Consider the following 14,546-nt stretch of genomic DNA (forward strand, 5'->3'; position numbering starts at 1 on the left):
TATCAAATATTGCATAATATATTTACTAAACACAAACACATCTTGGAAGATTTTCAACTTGTTCTCCAAGTAAACGCGATCACGTGATTACGAGTGCATGTCTTTACATACTCTGACATCTTTCATTTCGAAAGATGCGTGCTTTTATATGAGTGTACATATTTTTCTAAAAATGTCGTTTGCATGTACATATTTGAAGTCAATCCTCGTCCATAGTATAACATCTCTAGTTAGGAAATTTTACAAAATAACTAATCAAATTAATACCCAGTCAGATAACCATTACAAAGATTTTATTAAGCTTTACAAAACTAGCTATACTTTCCATCACAGTTCCAATAATGATGTAATGTAGCCGGATAGTAACTAATTTAATTAAGATGGTGTAGTTAGGTACTAGGAGAGTAACCGGCCTGAGGGATAGAAGACTAGACGGAAAGACTAGCATTATTAATTAGCGGTTGAATGTTATAAGATTCGTTGATCTCGATCATGTACATTCATGTCGCTAGAATTGGCAATCTGCAGAGAAGGTCCTTGATCATATAGAATACCTTTAAACACATGTCCTCCTATATTTATCGACGATTCATATGCATATTGTTCTACAATTGCGTTTTCTTCAACACTTGTTGACACTTGGATACGTGTAAATGTAGCTTCACCACTTACCTCAATTGGAAAATGTTCTCCAAACCCTAATAAAACAAACTCATTAGAGATATAAAATTAGTATTGAGTACTTAAAACAATCACTGCTGTCTCTTATGTTCTGTAAGTATATGGACATGATTTTTCTTTTTGATGCATGCAAAGGTTACTCACTTACTCCCTATGTTTTTCTCCAACGAACAAGCTTACACTCCTATAAAACTATAAGAGGGGAAATTTCGTTAATAAATAAAAGAACCTTTAACCAATACAATGAAAATCCGAACTAAATCAAATCGAACAAATAAAACTACAAAACACAAAAGCAAACACCCTACATAGACATCCAAGCAACTAAACAGAAAATTACAACTATAAACAAATTAACTAACACAGCCGAACAATCTAAAATGAAACCCAACAATCAAACAAACGAAAATTAAACTCAAACGAAAAAAGGAAAAAAGCGCCACATACAATGAACACACAAAAACACCACACCAAACGATCACTCTCTATTGTCGTAAAAACGTAATCCTCTTAATTGTCATTTTTAAGGGTGACTACGAGTCACTGACGGAGTCCGGACGCGATATCGAAACCCACACACCCAATTATTTTCTGGGATTAACATTACAGTACTATCGCCCCTCAAGAGGAAACTCCCATGGTGAATCCATACGGGCATCGTGTGTAGTTAAACCCCCTGGAGTGAAGCTCAAACGCAATACGTCCACAACCTCCGTGACCTATTAAATGTGCTAGTAACCTGAAGGGAAATATTTACAACATAGGGATTGCACTCAAGTCATCACCGATACATAAATACCTTGAAGTTCTATTAATTGTCCCATCAGAATCGTATGATTAACCATTAATTAAACACTAGCTATCGTAACTAGATTAAAAGAGTAGCTATCATAACTAGATTAAAAGATAATGTAAAATCACTGAAGCATATAAACAAATCAAATTCAGCCACCCCATGCATTTAATTACCTCTAAATCTTCCACCATATACGTATTGCTAAAGAGGTCATGGTTAACTCCATGGCTTAATTGCTTTATGGCACCTGTACCATGGCTAAAGGAGAACAACCTAATGGCGAATGACGCGAGTCATAGTGCCTTTTTTTGCTAAAAAACAATCAATTAATACATTAAAAGACTAATCATCGAAGCAATGACAGGCTGAGAAATATACAAACAAGGGATCCACAAAGAAAGACCTATAATCGTGACAATCCGGGATTATTAATTTGTGGTGCTTATGGTGCTTTGTTTAATCCTTTTCAAGTGTTTATGTTCTCAACTAATAATAAACTTTTGTAATTATAAAAATTACTACGATTATTGTTACTGTAATGTTTTTTGTTCAATGATTTTGTAATTTACAACTAAATATGTAGCACTTCATCATTTGACAAGTCATTGTCATATCATCCAAACTAAACTCACATCACCAATTTACGAAGTATATGAGGTCAAATAGGTATATTTTTGAAAGTTTCTTACTCACTTTAAAAGCATTAACTACACAGATTATTAATATAGATTCATCAATCATCATTAGTTTTGTATATATATACTTCGTGCATATTATCCTTTTTAAATGTCACATAAGTTAGGGACTTAACTTGAAGTAAAGGAGCTAATACATAATATATACCAAATGATGATGATGGAGGATGATATTGTTGCTGTCCATCTTGTTGATGATGTTCTTGATGAGGTTGAGCAGACGAAGAAGCCGCCATGGCTGCTGCTGTATTCCGCATAACTTGTCTAGTAGAAATAGGAACCCAAGTACTCTTAACATGAGTTTGACACTCAAATCCATGTCCTCTACAACAACTTCTACACCTAAAATAGAAACAATCCTTCTTGGCTTTGTTCCCACAGTCTAGGCACCTCATGAATCACCACCACCAGCCACCGTCAACCACCGCCAGCCACCGTTAACCACCACTAATTATTCTTACTTTACTTTTTCTATCTTTCCCTTCTTTATTACTTTCTTAGGCGTTCTTTTTTTAACTTATAATATTTCATAGAGTTATACGCATGCATGTGCATATAGGGAGGTTGTTGTATTTATAAATAAATATAGTTTGTCTAAGAAACATCTAGCGACCTTCACATATCATCTTTTCCCATATTTATTTATTACTTAATAATGTAATAAGTCATTGTAATTGTTTTAGTTGCTCCCCTCTCTAGTTGCTCCCCTCTCTAGTTTCTCCCTAGTGAGGTGGTTATTTTATAAATTTGATGTTCTAAAAAAACTTAATAATGTAATAAAAGAACAAGTTTTTACGGAGTAATAGATATAGAATGACACATGTACATAATGCTCATACACGAAAGTTTGTAAACTAGTGATTAAGATTTTAAAATATAAATTATAGATTCGATTCACATACTTTTTGTTGTTTTTTATGAAAATATTTGGCAAATTTCTTTTCAAGGAACGAGTATCTACTTTTCCGCCGCACCCTTTTTTCTTCATTATTGCAAAAATATGACTTTTCTTTTCATTTTTTTATTACATCCCTAAATTTAAAAGGCAGAATGTGAGAGGGGGTGCTTACATTTATATAATTTTAACTGTACGGACATTCGATTAATGCACTATATAGATACGGCATAAAACAAGTATTAATACAATATATAATATAATTTATATGTAATGTAATGTAATTGGTTATAAACAGAAAATTAAAATGAAATAAAATTAGAATGGACTATAATTAGAAATGTTGACATTCGAATACGCAAGAATAAAAATTTACAGGGCTTCGTATTTATGATTATTTCTCAAGTATAATAAGAATAAATAGATATACTGTCTTTCTAGGATTAATATTTATGTCCTGAATATGTCATGTTTATGTGTTAAACGTCTTAATCTCAAAAAAAACAAACAATGACTTAATTAATAGAGTTATTTTACTATTTACCTCATATGAATTTGCGCGATTTTCATAAAAAAAAAAACCATAACTAGTGATGGCAATGGATCGGATATGGATCGGGTGAGGCCGTATCCATATCCATATCCATTTACTTTTTGCTCATCCATATCCATATCCATATCCATTTAATTTTTGTTCATCCATCCATATCCATATCCAGTGGATTAAGCGGGTTAATGGATATCCATTGGATATTAAGAAAAGTTATAAAGTTTCCTAATATTTTAGATAAACAAAAACGTAATATAACAAACATATATATAAAGTGTAATATTTGCCGAAGATACAACACAATTCGTTAAATATACTATTAAACATGAACTATGACAAATTAAATGTGTAATTTGTATGTTTATTTGATCAGATATGTGTGTTTGTTGTAATATATCAGAGTTAATTCGTTATATGGTTGGAAGCAAAATGTATGGGTAATGATAAATGTATATATAATAGTAAATGTGTTTGCATATATTTATATTTAAGTATTTATGTATCTAATTCGGGTGATAATGGATATATCCATGGATGATCTTTTTCCATCCATATCCATATCCATTTAGGTTCATCCATATCCGTATCCATATCCATTTAGATTATCCATATCCGTTACGAGCCAGGTGGATCGGATGGATATCCACTGGATCGGGTGACCGTTGCCATCCCTAACCATAACGTTAGTATTCGACTTTTACTTGCCGTTTTGATGTTATATGTTGTATTTAACAAAACAATAAATGCAATTGTAATTAAAGGTACAAGAAGTTTAATCTGTGCTCCCATATAAAGAGTACATAGTCCACGAGTTATACACAAAACAGACATCGATCAACATGAAACAGTCATTAATTTGCACCGCATTGTTTCTGTATCTCGTGACTTTAGGTAACACTTCGATTATTTGTTCTTTTTCTTAACGAAAATAACGAGTACTCATATATAACCGAGGTCGTGTCCCAAATCTTACTACGCTACTGTTTGTTATTTATTATACAAATTATGTTAGTATCAACAAGCAGAGTTTATATGTTGTAAATGCAGGTATGGAGATTCGTATGACCCAAGGTGAGCTTTGTTTCGACACTAATCTTTACTTCGGATGTGAGAAAGATGAATGTAATAGTAGATGTGTTTCGAAGCATGGTAAAGATTCGTATGGAGATTGCATACCATTTCTTTGTCGTTGTTTCTTTCAATGTCCGTATTTAAATGATCATGGAAGGAGTGAAGTTCAGTAAAATCGAGCGATTCGATCTTTTTCTTCCCACCTTAATCACGTACCTTGAAGACTTCTCCTATTGAAAATCGCGAGTAAAATTATAATATAATTTATACATTAACGAATGGCGTGATAATTATTACTTCTTGGTATTATGTTTTTGTAGTAAAATAATGTATTGCATATTACATAAAAGATAACACAACTACAAAGGAATGTTGGCGTTAATACTTAGTAAGAATCTTTAATTGATAGAGTATAAAATAGTCATTAAGGTGCGTTTAATACAAAGGAATGTATGATATAAAAATTAATCTATTATATTTTTAAATGAATAAATATAGGAATATAATTGTTTGATAAGTCTCAATGTAATTTTTTTTAAGAAGGATACTAAGGAAAACGAAAGTGATGAATACTTAAAAATGTATTTTAACTCTGAATACTTATATACAAAAATACTAATGTAAATATCATACGGTTCAATACTCGGTGTTGAATTATTCAATTATTAGTCAATCGAGCGTACTTACCAGAACTGAATATGTAGGAAAAAGTTATTAGTAATAAGATCGATAGAAATCAACGTTAATGACCTCATGAAACTGTAAAATCATTCTTAGCTTTATGTAACGAGCTTAAAAAATATTTTTGTTGAAATAGCCAATGAATACTCAAATAGCCTTTGGTATTTTACACTTCTAACTTTTTTATTTTTTCTGAATGTACAGTGTACCATAATAGTCTTTCATTTAAAGCTAATTATAATATAACTAGCTTAAGATCCACGAATTCGCTGAATTTTTTTAAGGATGAATCAAAATTGAATTGTCAAAATAGTTATATTTTACATAGTATTTATTAAGTTGTAAAAAACCAAAACACCCTCAATAGTAATGTTGAATTAATGTTCAAAAAGCAAATAAGTTGTAAACTGATAAACATAAATAATATATACTTGGAAACCACATAATCCATTGTTTTGTTGAGCAGATGACATGATATATGGAATATATGGAAACCCACATAACTCATTGTTTTGTTGAACAGTTTGTTGGTTGAATATTGGTTAATGGACTAACCGACAAAGTTAAGTATGATGCTTAACCAAAGAATTTGTTTTGATGATGACACATACATATGCATAAGTGATGATCGACATCTTAACATAAACACGCAAGGTCACAAATTCATACTTTATCTTGCAAATGACCAAGTCAAACAAAATAAAGGTCAGCAAAGTACACGATCAAAGTACGGTCGACCGCATACCCAAGCGTAGAAGCCCAAACTGAGTTGCAACGCAGTTTTTGTGAAAACAAGTTGCACGGTCGCCACCACGGTCAACCGCAGTGCGACCGCAGTTTTCTCTGTCACCATTTTTGACCAAATTTAGTTTGACTAGTTCCTGACATCTATAATTTATGAAACCTTGTTCAACACGCTTAGGATAGATGTCCTTTCCATACTCAATTGAGTCTTGGTCAAAAAAACACTAATCTTGGTTAATTACGCTTAATTACATTCTAATGGCAAATTAACCATGATTAGGCATAACACATAAGTGTTAATAATAACTTGTAATCTTAAAACTTATCTAGATATCCTTAGTATGATCACCAAGTACCAACACACTTAAGCTAATGTCACTAGAATATTAATTTCAATTAAATATGACTTAGTGATTAATTAAGGCTAAATGAAGAACAATGCTTTCAAGTGTAACTAGTAAAGACTTGTAATCCTAAAATACACTTAGATACATTTAGGATGGTCACCAAGTCCCAACTAGAGATTGCTCTTCCCTTGTGCATGTGTTGGACATTAATGTGTGCTTACACATTAATCATGCAATATGTTATATTGCAAGTAAGCTTGCTAAAAGCTTAAACTATAATGTTGTGCAAATATCTATATGATTGATTTTAGAATAACTATCTCTTGCTATGTGTGAGTATTACTTGATACTTGCTAATATGTTTAATACTCATTAATTTGCCAACTTGATTAACATGCTTGCTATGTGCTACTAGTTAGAATACTAGGATTCAAGTAACTAGTTTACTCCAATAAATTAAGTGTAGAATGGTTCACAAATGAATAATGGTCAATTGTCTATTTGGTCTTGTCTAAGTGACAAGTTGTGAGTACTTATCCATGTATGACTTAACATTGATGTCTTTACATACTTAATGATTATTTTAGAAAGACACCATTCAATTAATCTCTACTTAATCTTGAAATGAATATGACTTATGATTAATTGAAACTAGAAAGTTAATGACACATTGACTAGACTTTAGGATTGAACCAAATGCATTAATATGACTAACTAAGTCTTGACCAAACTGAGATTTTTCAAAATATCAATCAAGCCACTTCTCCAAGAATGTTGGGTTTATCAATCTTAGAGTGTTATGTCACTTTCACTCAATAAGACCAAATCCCACACACTTAATGCATATAGTACTTGTATAGGATGTTGGGTTTCTTTTGCAGGTGCTAGAAAGAGTAAAGGCTCTAAAATGTGATATTCAAATCTGAGTCAAACGGTCATACAACGGATACATATTTAGGACTGAAGCACGCGCGGTCGAACCACGGTCGACCGTGCTGGCAACCGTGTGACAACGGCTATTTTTTGAATCGCACTATAAAAGGTAAGGATTGAAGAGCATTTGAATTTGACCCTCTTGCATATTTCAAAGGCTTATTTTCAGAGATCACAAGTGCATTAATTACTACTCAAATGTGATCAAGCAAGAGATGATTCTATGATCTTATAGATATAGAATTGGGTTTTTGTAAACTTACTAATCAAAATCATTTATCTTGTGAGTTTACTTAGTGTAATGTATGTCCTAGTATTGTCTTAGGATCATCATTGCAAAGTGTATAAGTCTTGTAACTTCAATTAGTAGAAGTATAGGCTAGCTTAGTGATCTACTTCCTTAAAGGGACTTAGGAAGTTGATTAATCTCATTTGGAGATTAATACTTGTCCAAGGTGAAGACACGTTGATCTAGGTTGGAGTTGTTCTTTCAAAGGAATAGAAAGATTAGGTTTGTTATATACCAAAGAAATTGAAGACTTGTAAATCGGATCTCCACCGGGTTTGGAGAAAAGTGCTTAGTGAAGCAAGAAATCTCGATTAGTGTAATCGGGGAGTGGATTAAGGTGGATTAGTTAACATCCACCCGAACCACTATAAATCCTTGTGTCTATGTTCCTTACATTACTTTATTCATCATTTTGAACATACACACCACACATCAAGTTTGAGTTGAATTGGTTGATCATAGTTAATCGAATTTGGTGATCAATCGAAAAAGTGTTAAAAACGTATCAAGTAACTATTCACCCCCCATAATTACTAACACAGTTCAACTTCAGAGCGTGAATATGTGTCTAGCTTAAGACCAGTGTGTTCACGGGATAACACTTGAAAATTCTCGTAATGAAGTAATACATTATAGGGAAGTAAGTGAAATTTTTATTTAGTTACATGATATTGAATTAACTTACTCGAAGAGAAAGAGAACCACACTCTTTAAACATATTAGTACATGATACTTTGTGATGAGAAGGGCTTCCATTTATAGTGGTTAGAGAAACTGAAGTTAAAATTGCATAATTTCAGTCTGCAAACACCTCATAAACCGCTTGTTCTTTAGTTAAGTATTTTAAAATGCATCGTCAGATATAGTTAGTTACATGATACCATGTTCACAAATATTAAATTACCTTGCATAAAAGTGTAACTCGGTTAAGCTTTAAACCCATTGCACACACATACAGACAACTTTGACGTCACTGTAATTATGTCCTCATACTTCGCGTATTGATGCTTCAAAACATACATATATGTGCTTAATTGATGCCACTTTAAGAAGAAAACTAAAAGGCATAGTCAAATATTGTAATCAAATTATAGTGCCACTCAATTACACATGCAAAAAACCCAAGTTTAGAAACTTGTTAATAATTTCAAAAGGTGTTACAGTGTCCATACAAAGACTCTTATGGCATGAGAGAGTCATAACATTGAGAGAGTCATAACATTAAGAGAGTAACCTCATATATATCAAAAGGTTTAGTAATGTAATGTAGTTAGATTCAGACCTATTTTTTTTTAATAACGTGTCAATTTTGGTTTTGTGTTATCCTTATCAGGTCGAAATTGTAGGATCAAGAGACATACGGTAGTCATTAAAAAAATTCTTGATTTATAAACGTAGCACGAAGTGTCATACTGTTTGTTTATCGCCTTATAAAAAGTTGGATGCAATGACAAAGAGCTAACCTGGATCAAAATCAGATTTTGAATCTCCATCCTCATAATTCCAGCAGAAGAACGATTGTTCCGTCTTCCAAAACCTCTTTGAATCAACCCAAGTAGGAGTGAAGAGCTGTAATCATTTCCATGAAAAAACTGCAACGGTAAAACTCCCACAAGTTATTAACTGGTCTACATTAGTACTCTAATCTAGCTAAGTGTTTTAGACTTATAGCCCATTATCTCATTCACATGATAACACAACATCAGTAAACATAAAATATCCGCACATAAATTAAATAAACATTCAAAAGTCATACTCTGTATTACAAATGTATCTCAAAAATGATTGATCGTATTTGCTCAGCAGCTTTTTGCATAATTCCAATTCACTCAATGAAACCAAAAAATCTCTAGCATACGCAATTGTCAATTTCCTAGAATCATCCAATGAAATTTCAGCACAATTAGAAGCAAAACAATAAAGAACCTTCAAATAAGAACAAGAATCATGTATCAAATAAGAAAATAACAACTTTTTAGATTCAATAACTGAACCTGAAACTAATTATATATAGCAATAAACATACAAACAATGCAAGCTCATCTAATATAATTAATATGTGTAGAAAAGGGAATCAAGAAGAATTAAGTAGACAAGAAGTGTATCATCTTCGTAAACTAGTACCATAAAATGCATGATCCACATTTTGCCCCTACTACCCATGGTAGAAATCCAGGAGTTCCTCTTCCCGTTATAAACTTGCACCATAGAGATATACTCATGTATATATATATATATATATATATATATATATATATATATATATATATATATATATATATATATATATATATATATATATATATGTTAGTCAAATTTAATTTTTTGGTTGAAGCATTTCTAAAAAGACTATAGAAATGACAATGTGGGTGGGTCAGTTGAAATAGGCATACCAATAAAAGCATAACATCAAACCAGTTAACTAACATACGTATATTACCTTCTTTAACATCTGAAAAATATGTAAAACTGATTATGATGAATTAGTGATGTGGCATTGATATAGATATAAAGATTAATTCATAGTCATAGTCATGATAAATAACCAAACATGATAAACAATTTAATCAAATAACCAAAAACTGATTAATCAAATAACCAAAAATTAATTTCAGTAGGGTTTATTAATGATAAACAATTTAAATAAATAACCAAAACTAAAATGATAACGATAATCTGTTGATGAACATAAAAATACTTGATAATGGAATCGATATGTGTAATAAAATTAAATCATTGTTGAGAAGATGAGACAATTGAATCAATGAGGTAAAATTAGGGTTCTTTCAACATGTTTTGGTAGAATGAAACCCGAAGCTCCAATTGATCGATCAAAATCAAAGCATACGTAGTTTTTGCGCTTTTAGGTTATACGGATTGGATGTTGAATGTAGGTTAAGGAATATTCTATTCCGCCCAAATATTAATTATAAGGGTAATTTAGTCACCAGACAACTATTGGATGTGATTATGTGATCATAATCTTGATTAAAAAAATTGGATGGTGTAGATTATGGGTATTAATAAAAATTGAAGGCTAGGATTAGTAGTTTGAATTTTAAATGACCTATTTTTAGTTTTGTTATTATAATATAAAGAGATAAAGAGATTATAAAATAATAATAATAATAATAATAGTACCTAGTAGCACTCCCATGCGCAGTTGGGCCGTGGGCTACACAATTTATATTTTACATTCTGACATTGGGCCGAATACTGACAAATCGTTTATATGGGGGATTATCACCTTTTTGGCTATTTTTTCATCTAATTTTGCATCAGAGCCAAAAAAAAAATTGCCAGAATGCCCGCGCAAGTCGCAAGATACCTTGCGACCAGACCCGCGCAAGGCGCAAATTTTCGACCTTGCATCCTTGCGCCTTGCGTCCTTATCTTATCAGAATTGGATTTTTTGGATAAGATTTCGTCAAATTTTCTAGATTTTTTCGGATAAGATTATGTCAGTAAATATAGAATGGCCCTGGAAGAGTTCATACACACTCTCATATTCCATTATTTCAAATTCATTTAAGAGGTTATTGGCACGTAAAGGTACATATTTAAGCATTTTTGCAATTATTTTAATGTTAATGAATTGTCGCAATGATGATAAATTTGTTGCTTATCTATGTTATGGGGGTTCTTTCCAGTTTATTAACAACATTCCCATATATTTGCCCCTAGATTGTTTTAGAATTCGGTTAAAACTTCCAATTGCACCCCAAAAACCCATGAATCGAAGAATATTGTTGAAAAATGTTCTTAATAAGCTTAATATGCCAATGCACCTGTTTCAATGAGATATTTGGTAGATAATCATGTTTTTGATATTACGGATGATTATGAAGACTTTCATGAGTTTTTACAATACGCAATCGCAAACGCCCTATTGATATTTATATCGTCGAGAGAGTACGAACGCACCAGCTTCAACGAAACCCAGAAACATACTAGCTACAACCAAACCCAGAAACACACCACCCACAACCAAACCAAAAATACACCGCCCACAATCAAACCAAGATACACACCATCACCAACAAAACTCAAAAACACACCTCCTAGAACCAAACTTCTATAATAACAATTTAGAAGAGGATCTACCTGAAATACCACCTCCAAACACAGAAGAGTTTAATTTTTTTAACCATGGTGTTGAGAACATATGTAAAATTAAAAAAACAGACCACCCGTTCGAATCTGTTGCCGTATCTAGTGATTCTGATGACGCAAGAGACGGAGACAATGAAGATGAAGATGAAGAAGAAGAAGAAGAAGAAAAGCAAGATTTATTCTGGAATATGCCACGTCTTTTGAGTCAGCAAGAAGAAGAGTCTGAATTTACCACTCAGATACCAACCACGTATCAGGTATCTGATTTAATTAGTGTTCGTCAGATGTTTTTGAATAAGGATGACTTTTTAAACAATCTGTTTAGAAAATGCCTTGAAGAAAACTTCCAAATCAAGTCGGTAAAGTCAGACAAATCTCGATACACAGCTAAATGTGTGTTGCCAAAATGCGATTAGAGATGTAGTGCTTACAAAATAAGACACACTGTGAACTTTATAGTTAAAAAATTGCATGACGTACACACTTGTTCACGCACACAAATTATGGGAAAAAATAAACATGCAAACAAAAAAGTGTCTAGTAGTATTCTTATGGATTCATCCAAATCTGCAAATCGAGAATATAAACCGAAAGACGATATAGGCAACTGGTTTGGTGTGAGCATATCTTATAATCAAGCATGGAGGGAGGGCCAAATGTCATACATTACAAATGCTTCGTGGCAGTAGTGATGACTCGTTCCGAATGCTTCCAATTTACCTATATAACATCAGGATCCACAATTCGGGAAGCGTAACTAATGTGATCACTAACAAGAAAAATAAATTTCTGATGTGTTACTATTCTCTTGGCGTAGTTGTAAGTATTAAAATAATTATTGCTTTTATTTATCATTTTGTAGATGGCAAGGTAAACACATAAACAAATATCTTAGTGTATCTGTTTCTGCGCAAGGTAAAACTTGTGCCCTTGCGTATACTTTGTAACCATATGCAAGTTTAACCTTGCGCCCTAGCGTTAAGGTTGCAAACATACGCAAGGTACCCCTTGCGCCTTTGCAATGGTTGCGACCATACGCAAGGTAACCCATGCGTCTTCCAAACCATGCGCAAGGGCGCAAGTGCACTTGCGTATGGGTTGTAACCATACGCAAGAACCCATTTGTGTCCTTGCGTCATCGTTTTTTATTCATTTTGTAAATCCATCATACAGGTTCGATCATTTGTTCAATATTGTAGTCCAATAATCATAGTCGATACTGCGCATTTGAAGTCAGGGTATTTGGGGACTAACTTAGTTGCTGTCGTAATGGATGGTAATAATGGAATTTTGCCATTGGCATATAGAATTGGTGAAGGAGAGACAAACGAAGTTTGGTCATAGTTTTTTGGCAACCTAAGAGATCATTTAATGCTTTGTGGTATGGGTGATCGTATGTCAGAGCTTACTTTTATATCTAATCATGCCCCTTCAATAGCACATGGTATTTCAAATGTCTTTCCAGAAGCGTTTCATGCTTTTTACGCACGTCATTTGTTCATGAACGTCAAGGGAAAATCCAGTAAATTAAAGTATTTCGAATGGCACTATTGGAAAATGGTTAAGGCTTACCGTGCGTCGGATTTTCAGGATCATCTTAGTGTATTTCAAAGAAGATTGAAAGCGACTTACAAATATCTAGAAGACGTTGGTTTCCAAAATTTTCCAAAAATAGAGCTGAACATGTTAGGTTTTCATATCTTACTAGCAACAGTGTAGAGTCTATCAACGCACTAAGTAAACATGCTCGAAAACTACCTGTTTGCATGTTATTGGAATTTTTTCACGCTTCAGTACAAGATTGGTATTTCAAACATCGTAACACATCAGTTAGTCTTACTTCCACGATTACTCCATATGCTAAACGTAAAATAGCCAAAAGGACGAACAAATCTAGAAGGTGGCAAGCAATCCCATCGACAAAAAATCTAATAGAAGTTCGTGATGGACGAAAAAATGAGATGGTTAATCTAGAAGATAGAGCGTGTTCATGTGGCCAGAGGCAATTATCGGGCATACCATGCGGACATGTTATTGCAGCAGCACGATGCTTCGAAGTAGAGGATGTTACTTGTTATGTATCACGTTGGTTCACGGCCGAAACTTATATAAATACGTATGTGGAACACATATTTCCTTTACCCCCATCGGTTAGAATGGTCAGATCCGGGGCCCGACGTTTTACAAATTGTAAACCCCCCATTCCAGTGAAAAGAAAACCTGGACGCCCAAAAAGTACAAATCGTAAACCTTCACAAGGTGAAGAAACTTCCAAAACAGTAAGAACATGTACTCGCTGCAAAGAACCAGGTCATGGTAGGAATACGTGCAGCGTATCTTTTGACTTAACAGGTGAATCTACTTCAAAAAAGGTAGTAAAACAATCGGCCTCAAAATCGAAGGGTAAAGATAAAGTCAAAGATTTTAAAGCTTATCAGTCTCAGTTTTATTCAACGTGCAATTTAGGGAGCGATTAGTATTATTAATGATTTTATGTGTGATTTTCCAAACTCATTTAGGGTTATTTAATGTATTTTATGTGTATTTTATGTGCAATCACAATTTAGGATTATTTAATGTATTTTATGTGTAGTTTTTGTTGCAAAAAAACTAATAATAAGGAAGTCGCGCAAGGGCGCAAGAAGCATCTTGCGCCTTCTAGATCATCAAACGTATGGAAGCAAAACAGTCCTTGCGTCTTGGCAAAGGAAAGCGCAAGGGCGCAAGTACGCCTTTGCGCCTACAAAAATG

The 14,546-nt window shown here is 33.0% G+C and overlaps 2 protein-coding genes and 1 long non-coding RNA gene across 3 annotated transcripts; 1 reads left to right on the forward strand and 2 right to left on the reverse strand.

Annotated features, from left to right (window-relative positions):
- Positions 1-468: 468 nt before the first annotated feature.
- Positions 469-2,567, reverse strand: LOC139871202 (protein EXPRESSION OF TERPENOIDS 1-like). Its single transcript, XM_071858937.1, has 2 exons — positions 2,321-2,567; positions 469-698 (listed from the first exon to the last, which is right to left on the reverse strand). Exons 1-2 carry the CDS (start codon positions 2,565-2,567, stop codon positions 469-471), a joined length of 477 nt encoding a protein of 158 aa, XP_071715038.1.
- Positions 2,568-4,584: 2,017 nt separating this feature from the next.
- Positions 4,585-9,556, reverse strand: LOC139872065 (uncharacterized). The gene is made up of 3 exons (XR_011766852.1): positions 9,439-9,556; positions 9,146-9,274; positions 4,585-4,918 (listed from the first exon to the last, which is right to left on the reverse strand). It is a non-coding gene; the product is annotated as an uncharacterized lncRNA (long non-coding RNA).
- Positions 9,557-11,983: 2,427 nt separating this feature from the next.
- LOC139871203 (uncharacterized) lies at positions 11,984-14,272 on the forward strand. Its single transcript, XM_071858938.1, has 4 exons — positions 11,984-12,052; positions 12,969-13,071; positions 13,198-13,446; positions 13,596-14,272. The coding sequence occupies exons 1-4, from the start codon at positions 11,984-11,986 to the stop codon at positions 14,270-14,272; spliced, it is 1,098 nt and encodes a 365-aa protein (XP_071715039.1).
- Positions 14,273-14,546: the final 274 nt, after the last annotated feature.

The sequence above is a fragment of the Rutidosis leptorrhynchoides genome, chromosome 10 (genome assembly GCF_046630445.1).
Source record: "Rutidosis leptorrhynchoides isolate AG116_Rl617_1_P2 chromosome 10, CSIRO_AGI_Rlap_v1, whole genome shotgun sequence".
In the NCBI taxonomy this organism is placed as follows: domain Eukaryota; kingdom Viridiplantae; phylum Streptophyta; class Magnoliopsida; order Asterales; family Asteraceae; genus Rutidosis; species Rutidosis leptorrhynchoides.